This window comes from Oryx dammah, unplaced genomic scaffold (assembly GCF_014754425.2).
Source record: "Oryx dammah isolate SB20612 unplaced genomic scaffold, SCBI_Odam_1.1 HiC_scaffold_23, whole genome shotgun sequence".
NCBI classification, from domain to species: domain Eukaryota; kingdom Metazoa; phylum Chordata; class Mammalia; order Artiodactyla; family Bovidae; genus Oryx; species Oryx dammah.
The window spans coordinates 35,662,880-35,680,197 of record NW_024070207.1 but is presented as its reverse complement, the minus strand read 5'-3'; the positions used below and the strand labels follow the sequence as shown (position 1 = coordinate 35,680,197).

The 17,318-nt window shown below is 40.8% G+C and overlaps 1 protein-coding gene across 3 annotated transcripts in view; it reads left to right on the top strand.

The window, feature by feature from the left end:
• ENOX2 (ecto-NOX disulfide-thiol exchanger 2) overlaps positions 1 to 17,318 on the top strand; it is a 188,727-nt gene that overhangs the window by 135,930 nt on the left and 35,479 nt on the right. For all 3 annotated transcript variants that reach the window (XM_040265252.1, XM_040265251.1, XM_040265250.1), the window contains exons 6-9: positions 1,487 to 1,693; positions 8,323 to 8,556; positions 10,732 to 10,944; positions 12,710 to 12,816. In XM_040265252.1, coding sequence (XP_040121186.1) covers positions 1,487 to 1,693; positions 8,323 to 8,556; positions 10,732 to 10,944; positions 12,710 to 12,816 — 761 coding nt within the window. The remainder of the gene's footprint in view (positions 1 to 1,486; positions 1,694 to 8,322; positions 8,557 to 10,731; positions 10,945 to 12,709; positions 12,817 to 17,318) is intronic.

Sequence of the window (17,318 nt, the reverse complement as noted above, 5' to 3'; positions counted from 1 at the left end):
AATCACTGACAGTGATGTCTAGAATCTTTTCCAATTACTAAAAACTCAGAAGTTAAAGTCTCAAGAGATTCTGGACATTTTCCTTTTTGACTAAAACTGTAACCTCTCCAGTGTAGATAACTAAGACATTTCGGATTCCTTCTCACTAAATTATCTTCCTTTTCCCTTTAAACTTCTCCTATGGAACAAACAAAAAAAAAGTAGTGGGTTCTTGAAATTACAGACATTTAAAAATTTAAGAGAAATTTTGTAGGTTCTCAGAATACCTCCACCCCTTTTATTGACTAAACAGAAGGGGAAAAGGCACCATGAGAATTTGATTATTCTGACCCACACTAAGAGGACAGACAGTGGTAACAAAATGAGGAAGTTTAAGATGCTAATAACTGAGGCAGCTCTCAAATCATCTGCTTGCCAACTTGAATAAGAGTCAAGTGGGGGCCTTGGCCTAGTCCACAAGTGAGACTCATTTATTTTTACATGTGAACTGTAATCATTCGTTGAGCTCTCCAAATCTTGAGCTGGGAGAATTATTGTTAAAAGCTGAATGGGAAAAACGGATAACACAAAATAAATCCTTGCAGATACAAAACCAACACTAGAAAACCATTGACCATCATGCTTTGTTTTGTTGGGCTATGAACTGTAGAGTTTTGCTTGGAAAATGCTTTGAAACATATAAATAGCAACATGGAGCTGGCAGATACAAAAGGCTTTATGTATAAGATAAGTGAGTAGAAAGCACATTTTTAAAGCAGGCCGAGAATCGTCTCATTAAGTAGATTTTTAATAACTCTCTACAGCCAAATTTATCTCATTTTATTTAATGATTTCCCAGACAAGCTTACTTTTCCTCTAAATGCTACATGATTGGACTTCACCTCTCCAGCAAAGAATCAGAGGAAGAGTTCACTGGAATCAGAAAACAAAAAACCTGAAAAGGATGGTCTGTACGCTGGCTGACTCTGTCAAGCAAATTATTCCGATGGCTTGAAATATCTTTGTAACTGTTCACCTCTTCACTGTCAAATTCACCCCAAAACAGAGAATACAATGACCACAAACTCTACAAACAAATCCTTCTCACAAGGACCCAGGTTCTAAGAATTCCCTAAAATAAGAGTTTAAACCCAGTGGGATCTTTCCACTAACTGTCTTCTTTAGGAAAATGACTGAAATTGGACTGGGTTGTCACAACAAAAGTAAAGAACAAAATCAAAGAACACTTGATGGTGCTGATGGGTTTGAGCCTTTATCCTATATATATATATCACAGTCACCAAATCATTGAATAAAATAAATCTCAGGTTCATGCAACCAATTTGCTATGAAACCAAGATGAGCATCTTAGAGGCCACATGCTCCTGGGACTCGAAAGCAAAAGCGTGATGGGGACAGTAGGGTTATCTCTGGGACATGTTAAGTTTCTAAGAGGTCTGTCCCAAGCAAACATTTTAATTTCAAATGCTTTTGCACTTACACTTAGATCTTCCACCTCCTGCAACCCGAGAACGACCACCAGGATGCAAAACAGTATTTGTGGGCGGCCTGCCTGAAAATGGGACAGAGCAGATCATCGTGGAGGTATTTGAGCAGTGTGGAGAGATCATTGCTATTCGGAAGAGCAAAAAAAACTTCTGTCACATTCGCTTTGCTGAGGAGTACATGGTGGATAAAGCCCTTTATCTTTCTGGTAGGTGTTTAGTCATGAGGACTGTGCCCACCAGGTATGACCAGAGACTGGGGATCAGTGTGTTTGCATCTGTGGCACCTAAAGTGAAAAAGTGAAAGTGACAGTTGCTCAGTTGTGTCCAACTCTTTGCGACTCCATGGACTATGTAATCCATGGAATTCTCCAGGCCAGAATACTGGAGTGGGTAGCCTTTTGCTTCTCCAGGGGATCTTCCCAACTCAGGGATCGAACCCAGGTGATTGGGCTTAATGGCAACCTCTCACCTTCATAGATGAAAAATGTATGTTACAACCCAACGTGTTCCTTGAAAGTTCCCATGTCGTGCCAGTTGCCATGTTCAGTCACTTCAGTCAGGTCCAACTCTTTGGGACCCCATGGACTATAGCCTGCCAGACTCCTCTGTCCATGGGATTTCTCCAGGCAAGAATACTGGAGTGGATAACCATGCCATCCTCCAGGAGATCTTCCCAACCTGGGGATCGAACCCCCATCTCCTGTGTCTCCTGCATTGCAGGTAGATTCTTTATCACTGAGCCACTGGGGAAGCTCCAGTTGCCATGGGATAACTCCAAAACTCCTTACTCGTAGCATTAAAGGCCTTGATTATCTGTTTTTCCTGTCACCATTACCTCCTAATCCTTCCTTTCCATACCATGTCCTAACCACACTAAACTAATTCTAGTTCCCAGAATGGTGTTTTTTGCCTTTTCCTCTTATTAGAATGACCTTTCCCACCCCACTCACCATACATACATCTTTATAGTCCAGAGCTCCAGCTCAATCACAACCTCTTCTGGAAAGCCTTCCCTGACCTCCCTCCTCACTCTGCGCCAGGCTGGTTTGGACACCCCTTCCTCAGAGCTTCCCCCACACCGGAGCGTCCTCCTGACAGACACCTGTAATACCACATGAGAACTTTCTCTCTCCACTTCTGACTCCTGAAACAGAACATGAACTCCTTAGGGGGAAGGACTATGTCTTCCATAACTTTAAAACCCCAGCATCTAGCACATAACCCTGGTACCAAAGTAGATGCTCAACAGTAACTATGGAAGTCAGCTAGTTATCAAATATTAATTGGCTGATAGAATGCTAGGTGGCCGAGGAGATGGCAAAGATCGAGACACATGTTGCCATCAAGAATATTACACTCTGAAGATGGCAAAATATGATACATATGTAAACAAAACATATCAGGTACCAATAAATGCTATGAAGAAGATAAAAACAGCTCACACACCTGGGGTTGCTAGGAAAACAAGCATTCTCTGACATTTGAATTGAGATTTGAACAATATGAAGGAGATTGCCATGCAAACACCTGTGGGAAGAACATTCCAAAATAAGGAAGAGCAAGTCAAAGACCCTGAGATGAAAATGGACTTGGTGTGTACAAGCAGAGGAGAGAAGGTAAGCATGATTGGAGCCCATTAAATGAAGGAGAAGCAGTGACAGGAAATGAAGTCTGAGAGGTAAACACAAGCAAACTGTGTTGGGCCTCTAATCTTTACCAGCATACCTCATTTTATCACACTTTGTATTATTGTGCTATGCACTGTGCTTTCTACAAATTGAAGTTTTGTGGTAACCCTGCATTGAGCAAGTCTATCAAAGCCATTTTCCCAACAGCATTTGGTCATTTCGTGTCTCTGTGTTACATTTTTGTAATTCTTGGAAAATTTAAAACTTTTTCATTATTTGTTTTGGTAATCTGTAATCTTTGATATTATTATTGTCATTGTTTTTGGGTGCCACATATAAGATGTACCCCAGTAAGATGGCGAAGCTAACTGATAAATGTGGGTGTTCTGACTGGTTGTTCTTCAATCTCTCTCCCTCTCCTTGGGCCTCCCTATTTCCTGAGATACAACAATATTGAAATTAGACCAGTTAATAACCCTACAATAGCCTCTATGTGTTCAAGTGAAAGGAAGAGTCTCTCACTTTAAATCAAGAGTTAGAAGTGATTAAGCTTAGTGAGGAATGCATGTTGAAAACTGCGATAGGTGAAAAGCTAAACTTCTCATCCTAAACAGTTAGCCAAGTTGTGTATGAAAGGTAAAGTTCTTAAAGGAAATTGAAAGTACTACTTCAGTGAACACACAAGTGATAAGAAAGTGAAACAGATTTGTTGCTGATATGAAGAGTTTTGTCTGGATAGATCAGACCAGCCGTGACATTCCCTTAAGCCAATGCCTAGCCCAGAGCAAGGTCCTAATTCTCTTCAATCCTGTGGAGGCTGAGAGAAGTGAGGAAGCTGTAGAAGAAAAACTTGAAGCCAGCAGAGGTTGGTTCATAAGGTTTAAAGAAAGGAGCCATCTCCATCACATAAAAGTGCACAGAGAAGCAACAAGGGCTGATGTACAAGCTACAGCAAGTTATCCAGAAGATCGAGCAAAAATCATTAATGAAGGTGACTATAGTAAGCAACAGATTTTCAATGGAGATGAAACAGCCTTCTATTGGAAGAAGATGACGTGTAGGAATTTCACAGCTAGAGAGGAGAACTCAGTGCCTGTGTTCAAAGCTTCAAAGGACAGACTGGCTCTCTTCTTATGGGCTAATGCAGCTGGCAACTTTCAAGTGAAGCAAATTCTCATTTACCATTCTAAAACTCCTAGGTCCCTTAAGAATTATGCTAATTCTACTCTTCCTGTGCTCTATAAATGGAACAGCAAGGCCTAGATGAGAGCACATCTGTTTAACAACATGGTTTACTGAATAGTTTAAGCCCACTACTCAGACTGACTGGTCAGGGAAAAAGAAAAGATTCCTTTCAAAATGTTACTGCTCATTGACAATGCATCTGGTCATGCAAGAGCTCTGATGGCTGTTAATGTTTTCATGCCTGCTAACACAGCAGCCATTCTCTGTAGCCCATGGATCAGAGTCATTTCAATTTTCTACTTATTATTTAAGAAATACAATGAATAAGGTTATAGCTACCATAGATAGTGATTCCTCCAATGGATCTGGGAACAGTCAATTGAAAACTTTCTAGAAAAGATTCACCATTCTAGATGCCATTAAGAACATTTGTGATTCATGGGAAGAGGTCAAAATGCCAACATTCCCAGGAGTTGGGAAGAAGTTGATTCTAACCCTCATGGATGACTCTAAGGGGCTCAAGACTTTGGTGGAAGAAGTAACTGAAGATGTGGTGAAAATAGCAAGAGAACTAGAATTAGAACTGGAGCCTGAAGATGTGACTGAATTACTGTAATCTTAATGATAACACTGTAATGGGTGGGGAGTTGCTTCTTAGAAATGTGCACAGAAAGTGGTTTCGTGACATGGAATCTACTCCTGGTAAAGATGCTATGGAGACGGTTGAAATGACAACAGAAGATTTAGAATATTACACAAACTTAGTTGTTTAAACCAGTGGCAGGGTTTGAGAGGATTGGCTCCAATTTTGAAAGAAGTTCTCCTGTGAGTAAAATTCTATCAGACAGCACTGCATGCTACTGAGAATGGATTAAGCAAACATCATTATTGTCTTAAATTTTAAGAAATTGCCACAGCCACCTCAACCTTCAGAAACCACCACCTTGATCAGTTAGCAGCCATCAACGCCAAGGCGAAACCCTCCACCAGCAAAAAAGATTACAACTCACAGAAGGCTTAGATGATGGTTGGCATTTTTTAGCAATAAAGTATTGTAATTAAATTATTTACATTTTTAGGCATAATACTATTGCACACTTCATAGACTACAGTGCAGTGTAAGCATAACTTCTATATGCACTGGGAAATCAAAAATTATGTATCACTCACTTTATTGTGATATTCACTTCATGGTGGTAGCCTGTAATTGAACCTAAAATATCTCCAAAGTATGCCTGTAGCAAAGAGTTTATTATTCTGGATACAACAGGAAGCCATTGAAGGATTTTAAGGATAGAGTAACATGATCCAGTATACATTTTAGAAATATCATTTCTAAAGTGATAGATTGATGTAAAGGATGGACTGAAGGGTATGGAGAATGCTGATGACTGGTGGTTAGATAGCTAACTATAGTATCAGTCTAATCCAGAACTGATAGTGGCTTATATACTATGGTAGTTGGAGTGGAGATAGTAAGAACTACTCTGCATAAAGTCACTTGTTTCTGGTGAGGAGACTGAGGTGATTGGAACTGGAAGCTCCAATACTTTGGTCACCTAATATGAAGAGCCAACTCATTGGAAAAGACCCTGGAAAGATTGAAGGCAAGAAGAGAAGGGTGTGACAGAGGATAAGATGGCTGGATAGCATCACCGACTCAGTGGACATGAATCTAAGCAAACTCTGGGAGATAGTGAAGGACAGGGTAGCCTGGTGGGCTGTAGTCCATGGGGGGGGGGTGGCAAAGAGTTGGACACAACTGAGCAACTAACAACAACTCTTAAATATTATAAAATGAAGCCCTTTGCCTTTTAGGGTGGTTTCAAGATAAAGTTTCATGGTCAATCTTTTACTTAACTTGAATTATTATTCATTATGGGGCAGTGGACAGATAAAACTGAAGGCAGAAGATGAAGTAATTGGAAAGGGCATAGAACCATTTACTACTTCCTTGCCTAAGGGTTAATAGTTTGGAAGAATCGGGTCCAAGTGCTAGACATTTTACAGAATGTCTCTTTGTGTAAGCTGTTGTGCTGAATGTTGTGCACGGTAGAAAACAGGTAAAACCTAGTTCTTCCCCTTAATGGATCTAAGGTTAGCGTGAAGTCTTACATTCATTTATCAAAGAATCATTGAGCACCAGTTAGATACCTATTGCAACAGGCCAAAGAAAAAGTAATGAGTGTTGGAAAAAGTAGGCTGGTAACATGGGAGAAGTGAGGAGGCAGATGTAGAATGCTTTTTACATTTGCTAAGTGCTGTAAAATCCAACTCCTGAAGATTTAACAGCATTTAGCAATGACAACAGAGCACTCCACAATAGACTATTTTAATAAGAACTTAAAGGTCTTGAAAAGCCCTGAACAGTTGTACATAAAAGACGACATGCTGCTCAGGAGGCATCCATCTAAACATTGAAATCAGCTCTCTGGTAACAGCCACCTGGAAACATTCTTATGGCTGCCAAAGGAAAGAAGATTGCAATCAGCAATGTGAAAACAACTAATTTTTCCCTTTAAATTTGAACCTGCTCCTTGAAAGTTTAAAAGTGTTAGAAAACTCCTGAATTGGATGACTGTTCTCCCACATTGTAAAAGAAAGAGATTTAAACAAACAAAAATCCCTTAGAAAAGGGGCTGGAGTGTTCCCCTCTGTCTCCAGGCAATATGCTGGGGAAATCAGTGATCACTTCATTTGGTTCTTGTCTCTTAGTGATCTCTGTCTTCAATACCTAATGGCCAGAGTCTTAAAAACCATTGTTTCATATATTTTGTCCATATTTTTAGTAGTTTAAGGCAGGAGTTACTCTGCAAGCTTGTGCTGAGAATGAAATGAGATAAATGTGTGTGGAAGCACCTAGCTAAGCTTTTGAAACTTAAAAGGCTAATAAAAACAGTAATTTTAAAAAGTTTTTTGTTGAGAGATTTAACTTGGGTGCTATAGCTGTGACCAAAAATGGAGGTGGGGACTTGAATCCTGGTTTTATGAATCCCAGTCCCATACCAGTATACTATAAGCATGCACGTGCTAAGTCGCTTCAGTCGTGTCTGACTCTTTGTGACCCTATGGTCTGTAGCTCTCCAGGGTTGTCTGTCCATGGGATTTCCCAGGCAGGTATACTAGATTAGGTTGCCATTTTCTCCTCCAGAGGGTCTTCCTGACCCAGGGATTGAACCCGGTCTCCTGCACTGCAGGCAGATTCTTTACTGCTGAGCCACCGGGGAAGCCCAGTATAAACACACTACCTCTTTTTTTGGTAAGGATTCCAAGTTATATGTCGGCTGGATCACATACCACTTTCTATCATCTCTATTCCGCACCCTCCCACTGCACCCCCTCAAGTGGTTATGAATCACCAACTATGTCTAGGAAACAATATGGGGGATTGAAATGTCAACCTGATACATTGAAATTTTATCAAGTTTTTTTGGTGGTATGACTGACACTGTTGAAGTTATCCAAAGACAGTAGAGTTTGAAGCCAGCTTTTTCATTCTTCCCAGCCCATGGTACCATATAAGGCTTATTCTTGATACTGTTACCCACAGAGCCTCCCTCTGTCACAGGTAAGGTGGCAGATGGAGGAATCTTAGACTATATTATATTTTATGTGGCTTCCCAGGTAGCTCTGTGGGTAAAGAATCTGCCTGCAATGCAGGAGACCCGGGTTCGATCCCTGGGTCAGGAAGAGCCTGGAGGAGAATATGGCAACCCACTCCAGTATTCTTACCTGGGAAATCTCATGGACAGAGGAACCTGGCGGGCTACGGTCAATAGACTTGCAAAGAGACACAACTGAGCACAGATGCCAACTATGGAATAATAAACTTTTATCAGAGACAGAGAGTATAATCCAAGCCTGTAATGTTCCCCTTGCAGTAATGGGGAGAGAATTTGGAGTTATGTGGCCAACTGAAACCACTGCGACTGCATTTGAAGGATGCAACTTGGAAAGCAACTTGCAGCCACTCACTCACTGGGCTGCTCTTGTGCTCCTCTCTCTCCCTCTTATGCACTTAGGTTACCGCATTCGCCTGGGCTCTAGCACTGACAAAAAAGACACAGGCCGGCTTCACGTGGATTTTGCACAGGCTCGAGATGATCTGTATGAGTGGGAATGCAAACAACGGATGCTAGCAAGAGAGGAACGCCACCGCAGAAGGATGGAAGAAGAAAGGTTGCGCCCACCATCCCCACCTCCAGTGGTCCACTATTCCGACCATGAATGCAGCATTGTTGCTGAAAAACTAAAAGGTAAATGAAACATTTGAGCTTGGCGATTAGCTCTCTTCTTTGGAGAAATTTAATAAATGTCTTTGTATTGTTGGCAGTTATCCTCAAATTTCCCACTGAGGGATTCTAGGCATTTCTTGTGTTGAAGCCTTGCAGATAGAGAGGTGTACCCAGTAATTCAAGAGCCAAAAAATCTGTCCCTCCCACTTGTGTCTCTGATCCTTCACTGTCTCAAGTGATGTTACTTTTCCTCTCCATACATCAGGTGATTAGGAAGAAACAGGTTTTTCCCACTTTTCCACATCAGAGAATTTTAGCTGTGATCCATGACTGGAGACCTGTAAGCACCCCCACCCCCTTTCACTGTGGATAGCAAGTTAGCTTTGAATTCTAAATCAGAATAAATCAAGATGGTAGAACCTGTCGTGATCTCAGGAAACTCTGGTAAATTTTCATTTTATAGATGAAAATTGGATGGCCAGAACTTACAGTGTATGTCCTTAGATTACTCAAAGACTTAGCTACCACCAACTAAAAGAGAATTTCTTGAATCACAAAATGGTCAATTTATTTCACACAGTAACTATAGAGACTTTTAGACATTGCTAAATCAGACTGCTTTCCCTTTAGTTTTGATTCCTGTTCCCCTTGCTTGACTTTCAGAGCCATTTTGCTAATTTAATCTTAATTGCCCTGCCTAGTCTCTTGTGTTAACTCAAATCCAGTTTTTTCATATGGTTGATTTTATTGGATGAGGGCTAGTGTCCCATCGATCTTACTGATGACACCAGCACTGCTCTAACCATATGAATTTTCCTTGCTTCTTGTGCTTTAGGCTTAGCAAGATGCTGCTAATTCCACTTTGCAAATAGGTCTCATTCACGAAACTTGTTTGCACCATTTAGCCTAAGGGCTCCACACATTACAGAAATCCTTTGTTTGGATTGATTTGTCTTCCTGTAAAAGAAAAGCAGAAAACATAGTCCAAAGTAGAGGCACAGAAGTAATGGGATGGTTAGAAAAGCTGGAAAGGCTGAGAGCAGACACCAGGTCCAAGATTTACCTACTTCCATAAGACCAAACAGCTCACTTTGAACTTTTCTTAACAAAATGAATTTGCTCGTTGTGTGGACCTCATGCAAAACGTGAGCATTGGTGCATCAAGTATATGTCAATTGTTTTTTAAAAACTGAGCATCAACATAAAGACTGGTATGTAAGTAATGAAATGAAAAGCTGCTCTAATGGTGAGGCTGACTTCCCATTACATATCTGCACTAAAAAATGCAAATGGCAAGAAGTTCACATTACAGTAAGAGATGGTTCCTCTGGATGTAAGGGTTCCTGGGTAGAGAGCTCTGTAGAGTCCTACAGTGGGCTTTCAATGGGATGCTAATGGACTCTCCCTATCGGGAACCTTTAACAGCAGAATGTGTAAGTGGTACGTCAGAAAGCTGAATCAGAGGCTTTGGAAGAGCAGTGCTACTATTTTAACATGAGAGTGACTCCTAACTAGCTGTAGAAATCCACTTGGACGTATCCTCAGGCAAGAGAAACAGGATATGGAGAAATGTTGAAATAGAACAAATTACATCAAAATAGATTGTGACTGGGACTGAGCAGAAGGCCTGGGGCTGTGGATTGGATGCAAGAGTGATGTTAAAAAAGGTCAGACATAAGTGTTTATACCTAAAGAATAGCCATTTAACTCTTTCTTAGGCCTCCTCGCAATGGATTCCATGGATCCAGGATAAAGTTACCATCAAATTCAAGTTAAACTCAAGACTCAAGTTTTCTTATGCTTCTTAAAAAATAAGATTGTGGAATTCTGAAGTTCTCTCACCACTAATTTATACATTACACACACACATACAGAGGCATTAAAAACTGCAATATGTGAAAACTATATCAATGAAGAAATCTTTGTTTAAGGAAAGAAGAGACACTCTTGTTCTGAAAACTCTTCATAGACTAGACTACAACCTATCTTACTACTTTTGGAATCTTTCATTCTGTCAGTATGTCTGCTTGCGGGCTGCCTGTGTGTTCACGCGTGTGTATGCGTGGCTCCTTGCCCTCAGCAAGTCATTTTACAACTGTCGCCAAAAAGCCATGGTGGCCTCCTTGCCAGCGTGTTGGGAAAATAGATGGAGATTTGGTTACATTCGATGTCTCTGAAAATAAATCCTTTTTCCAGATGATTCCAAATTCTCAGAAGCTGTGCAGACCTTGCTCACCTGGATTGAGCGAGGAGAGGTGAACCGTCGCAGTGCCAATAACTTCTACTCCATGATCCAGTCGGCCAACAGCCACGTCCGTCGCCTGGTGAACGAGAAAGCTGCTCATGAGAAAGACATGGAGGAAGCAAAGGAGAAGTTCAAGCAGGCCCTTTCTGGAATTCTCATTCAATGTGAGTGGAAGTCATAGTTCTGCTGGAAGGATGAGAGGGCACTTCACTTAGTCATTGCTCTCTCTAGACAGGAACCAGGCCTTCAGAGCCATCCTGTGTCAAGAAGCACCACCCTCTTCATCACTGCTTTGTGCTCGCCTTATATTGCCAAATGGCCAAGCTCCAGTTTCACAGGAATCATGTATGCACTTCCCGTGTTCATTTTCTCTGGAGTATCTACTTCAGCTCCTTAGAAACACTGACACTTAGACAATACGCTTGTGCTTTTACTTTCCTTGGTTCTCAAAGTAAGTTACAAGCAGCCTCAGGCTCCAGTGGAAAACTCAGAATTTCACTGCTAAAGTTAAAATGTAGCATCAGGATTTGTTCTTAGCTTCAGATTTGCCTCATTATTATTGTGTAATATGCTTTTCGGGTACTCCATTTTAGGGATAAATTGTAATTATATTTTCTAAGGTAATTGAATAAAAGCCAAATTTGCTACTTCTACCTTTTATCTTTAGTTTCCTTTGACATTCCCTTTACTGATGTCAGTAGATCCTGGGAGGGCACGGGAAGCCACTGAAATAGCCATTTTCAAAAATTAGTACTACACCAAACCTATCTAAGGTCTCTTAAATGAGACAGGGCAGAAAAACTCTCAAATAATGGTTTTAGTTTTTAGTTCCCCATATTATAAAATTATGCACTCTTCTCTTTTGACTGAGAAACTGTATTCACATTAGGAATGAGGGTACGGTTTTATGACTTTGGTTTTAAACAATCATGGCCTAGTCTTCTCTTATTTGACTTCCCATACTTGACTTACACATAAACAGGATTAAGGAGGAGTTGTTTCATTTTTCATTTTTATTCTGAAAGTCCTATGGTCATAGAATCTGGGAGGAGAAAGCATATGTTTTTAAGACTTCAGAATAAATGGGAAAAGAGAGTAGTAAGCCTCATGGGAATATAAATCCTTAAATCATCAGTAAACAAGCTACCAATAGGGCTGCAAAGAAAGAAATAACACCTCTGAATTTTCTTACTGTGAACACCCAGCCAGGCAGAGGATCTTGTCCTTCTCTTTTCCCAGAAAAATAGTCATGACTGTTTTCCCTCTCTTGAACTAATTGCAATACAGCCCTGGAATATTTGTACACATTTCCTCATTTGACATTTTAAGCGACCCAGAAAAATACTTTGTAGGACTGCACTTACACGATATTCTTGCATAATACTTGTATTTCTCCAGCCAACGAGCCTATCTAAGTAGACTTAAAATAGGTCCCATCCACTTTAGGTTTTGATTTGTTACTTCTGGTTAGACATACCTTAGAATAGTAAGAGGATGGATTCCTTTGAAATGAAGCATTCAGGCTCATTCTGAAGGGCTAGTTTATGAAAGAAACCAATGGTCACAAGGAGCTGGTATAGTTCACTGCTTGCTGTCATGCTGTACTGGATCAGTAGCACTAAACCACATTCACCATGACTCCTGCCTGAATGAAGACACACTGCCTGTATTAAAGCTTTATTCACCATTTCACCCCAAATCTTGTAGAGTTCATTTTTTCTTTATCTATACTGATATCTTTGCCTTTGAATCCTCTTTAAACTCATGGTACCCCAACACACGTAGCCTTTTTTTTTTTTTAAGCACAACTCTAGTCAAGTAGTGTCGTCAGAGACACACTGAGCTGATGCTTCTCTTATTTCTTTTCTCCTCTCTTCTGCCATCCGTGGGTGATACTCTGGCTGATAAACTGTTGATCTGACGCTGCAGTTGAGCAGATAGTAGCTGTCTACCATTCCGCCTCCAAACAAAAGGCTTGGGACCACTTCACAAAAGCCCAGCGTAAAAACATCAGCGTTTGGTGCAAACAAGCTGAGGTTAGTAACTTTTTACTCTGGTAGCCCTTCAGGGGGACAGTTTCTTTCTTTAACAAGTTATTGATTTGGAGTTTAGCTAGAATTAAATAGTGCCAAGCTCCCCCGGCCACAACAAGCCCCTAATGAAATACTGAGACAAGTTCTATAGCCTGTCGCTGTGTCCTGACCGCCTGCTGCCAAAAGGTAATAAATGTGCACGTGTTGTCTTGAATGCATTCTGCTGGATGGAAACCTTAGTAGTGAAAATGTAGCTGCGATAATTAAAAGTTTACTCCTCTAAGCTAGCTAGTCTTGGGTACAACAATAATTACTGACCTGTGTCTCTAGTGGTAGTGATATTAGGGCTGACTTACATTTATTAGAGCATCTTGACAATTAAAGCTAAAAGCTGCCTGGTGGTACATTGGAGCACTGAAATTTCTGAGCTTCTTTTATCAAACCTGCTCAGCCATCATTATAGGTGGCAGCTTTAAAGGTAACAGAGGACTCTGATTTCAAATTAAGATGGACATACACCTCTCTGCTTGTGCTCAAGTGACATTTTTAGCGTAACACTAGAATGTATCTGATGGGATTAGGTTTTGATTCTAAATCCAAGATTAAAAACTGAGATGGGAGGTTTGTTTACACTGATATACCTTTGGAATGGTGTGACATAGGCCTCGAGTTCTTCTTTTTTGGCAATGGCACCCCACTCCAGTATTCTTGCCTGGAGAATCCCAGGGACGGGGGAGCCTGGTGGGCTGCCATCTATGGGGTTGCACAGAGTTGGACACGACTGGAGTGACTTAGCAGCAGCAGCAGCAGTAGCTTCCTTACCCAGCCAGCCCTGATGCCTTCAATCTATGTATGCAGCAGCTTTTTCAACTTCGTTTCTGAGTCCTGTTTGCCAGTCTGGTGGCAATCCCGTTGTATCTATCAGTGTAGGTTGTCATATTCCTTAATATTTAAATAGCATTGTAGGGAATTTACATATTATAAATACATAATGGGTTTCCCTGGTGGCTCAGCTGATAAAGAATGTGCCTGCAATGCAGGAGACCTGGGTTCCATCCCTGGCTTGGGAAGATCCCCTGGAGCAGGGAAAGGCTACCCACTCCAGTATTCTGGCCTGGAGGATTCCATGGACTGTATAGTTTATGGTGTCACAAAGAGTCGGACATGACTGAGTGACTTTCACTCACTCACTCACTACATATTATAAAACACTTTCACACTGGTTATCTCACCTACATGAGCCTCCCAGTAAATGTGGTGCAGTGGAAAGAACCCGGGACTTGGAGCAGACGTGAATTCAGATCTCAACTCTGACTTATTATACCTGCGTGATTTTGAGCAAGCTGGTCAGCCTTTCTTAGTCCCTATTTCTTCACCTGGATTCAATGAGATGAACTATATAGACAGTGTGAAAATGCAAATACTATATCAATGAGAAATAGTATTATTTCAATTGATCATTAACAACTCCATAAGGAATAATAAGTAAGTAGAGTGTCTGTGTTTTACATGTGAGAAAACTGAGACCTGGAAATGTTAAGTGATGTACACAAAATGACACAGCTCATAAGTGGTCAGTCCAGGACTGGACATTGTTCACTCTGCACTCTGGTATAAACTGCCTGGTGGTCTTGAGCTGGTCATTTAGTCTTTGTGAACCTGTTTCCTAACCTATCAAATGAAGATAATGATCTATCTCTTCTGTCCTTCATGAGAATACATGACATAGTCTGTGTGGCAACAATTTGAGAACTATGAAGAGCATTTAGAGGAAGATAAACCCACCTCTGTTCATGAACTGACAGTCTCTGAGCCATCAGTTCTGGCTCAGCCAAGAGTCACTGCAGGGAGTCACTGCAGAGAAATCCTTGATAATATCAGCCCAGTAGAGGGTAGAGTCATACAAATCCAGAAAGTTTGTAATTGTTTAAAAAATGATAATTAGGGTCAAAAAAGGAAGTGATTGTCTTACTGTAGCACAAAATGGTTTTAGAATGCTAGAGCTACCTCATGTTGTGGAGCCCAACAAACAAAATTCAGCATTTCAATTCAAATGTGTACTGAGCACATTCTCTGTCACAGGTATTATGACAGGCAATGCAGAATGAGGTGGTCTTTGGCCTCAGTGAGCTAAAAGTTTTTTAAAAGTGATCAAGGGGAGGGTTGGAGTTTAGCACCTAAATTTCAAGTAGCCAAAATCTTTAGTTGAAATAATTCAGAAAAATAAAAGTTGAGAGCAAAATGCTCAGTATGCCTTCCCATTGTAGAAAAGCCATACTAGTCTCTAGCTGCCTTTCGAAACACATACCCGCGTATCCTTTTTAGGGGCTGGAACAGGCTGTCTGAAGTGCTCCGCCCATTACAGAAAACCCTACCCTATACACTATTTCCTTTTTCATAGGAGTGGTGCCTCTTGTTGGAGCACTGACTCACCTAGCCCACAACCCTTTTGTAAACAAATTTGCAAAAATGGTCTCCATTAATACTATTCATCAAGGCTCTCTGTAGTTATAGCAAGCCCACATATCTGGTGGCTATATGCATGCATGCATGCACAGTCTCTCAGTCATGTCTGACTCTTTGTGACCCCATGAACCATAGCCTGCCAGGCTCCTCTGTCCATGGAATTTTCCAGACAAGAATATTGGAGTGGGTTGCCGTTTCCTTCTCCAGGGGATCTTCCTGACTAAGGGATTGAACCCTCATCTCTTATGTTTCCTGCATTGGCAGGCAGAATCTTTACCACTGAGCCACCTGGGAAGCCCCTGGTGGCCACATGCTTGAATTTAGTTACCTCCTCAATAAATTTAGCTATGCTAGTGAGCTGGCCATTTCTCTGGGGCTGTGGAGAGCTGAGTTACACACCCTGTCACCTAGTATTGCAACAGAGCTTGCTTGACACAGTGATAAGGACATGGCCAGCATGACTTACTACATGTTTGGTGATGTGCCTTGTAGACTTTGTAAAAACCTAGGAAAATGCTTCCTGACTGTTGGATTGGACTAAATTAAGGTCTACCTTGAATACTGCGATCTTTATAAGTAAAACTACTGACAGTGGAACATAGCTCATGGCCTTGCTCTAGCATTGTATTCCCTAAACCTAAAAGATTTCTTCTGCTTTATATTGGTGCCTTTTTAAATCATGGCATTAAATTTGTTTTCACCTCTGTGTACTTTCACTTGATGACAGGCAACGCTGAGGACTAGAAGGCGGTATCCTATAGAAAGTGACAGAACTGTCCTCTTAAATCAGGACTGCCTCTTAGAACCCCATAGAGAATCAGAGCATCTCAGTGACTTAATCAGCTAAACTGGCTTTTTCTTGATGTAGGCATCGAAGCTACAACTCCTAAGCTAGGGGTTTCATCAAGGTAGAAGAGTCTGACACTGAACCTTTTCTACCAGTTGCCTTGGGGAATAAACCAGCTGGTGACCTCCTCATGTCACAGAGTAAATGTTCTTTGTCTCATTATCATCCTCCTTACAGCAGCCAACACTGTCTCACTCTGGTGAGAGAAGGTACAGAGTAAGAAGAAAAAGTCCCCACTTTCAGGGAGCTAAAGGCACTCACTCTGGCAGCATCTACCAGGCAGACTAGTTTGATAATGAGTCTTTTTCATTGGTTTACTTTCCTGATTTATGTGTGTGAGGCTTATGCTGATATAATTTGAAAGGATAATAAAAAAGAGAAGGCTGAAGTCCCTCCCCTTAATAAGAGTTAGCGTCTTCAGTGACTTTACTGACAGTTCTGAGTGTTGTGGGAATGCTTTTTCTATGAAATCATTGAAAACCTGTGTATTTCTCTTACTGACATCTTGGCCTACATTAGAAGTTGGGTGGTATTAATATATAAGAATCTAGAGCCATAGTGGTAGGCACTGGAAGATACTCCCTTGCATTCTCCCTGATGTGAGATTTTATATCATTGGACCAGAGAAAAGGGACATGGTGATTACATACTATTAATAGCATGCTCGTGAAGTGAAATACTATGATTGCTAAAATCATTCCAAACTCTGAAGACCTGGCTGCAGATAAATGTTCAAGTTATCTGCATATCCTCGTTTTAGGACCCATTTGCACTAACACTAGGTTTTGCTTTCAGCCATCAAACCACATACCAACAAAATTTGGATCAACCAAATTTGTATTTCCATTATGTAGCATACAATAGACATTGATTAAGTGCCTGTGTTTGTGCTTTGGTCGATTGGCTTGAACGATATCTCAGGATCAAATTTCTACATATGCATAGGAGTTATCTCCCTCTCATCTGCCCTTTTGCCACTACTGTTAATGTTCAAAGTCTGGATAAGTACAATTTTGTAATGCAATTCATAAGGAACTTTGCTTTTCTTATAGTTATATTCCTGTCAAAAAACATGAGTAAGATGAATGTCAAAAAACATGAGTAAGATGAATTTAAGTCCACATAAATTTCTTGGAAACTATATAGTTAGATAATTAATGTTCAATGATTTATGATTTGCCTACTTTATGAT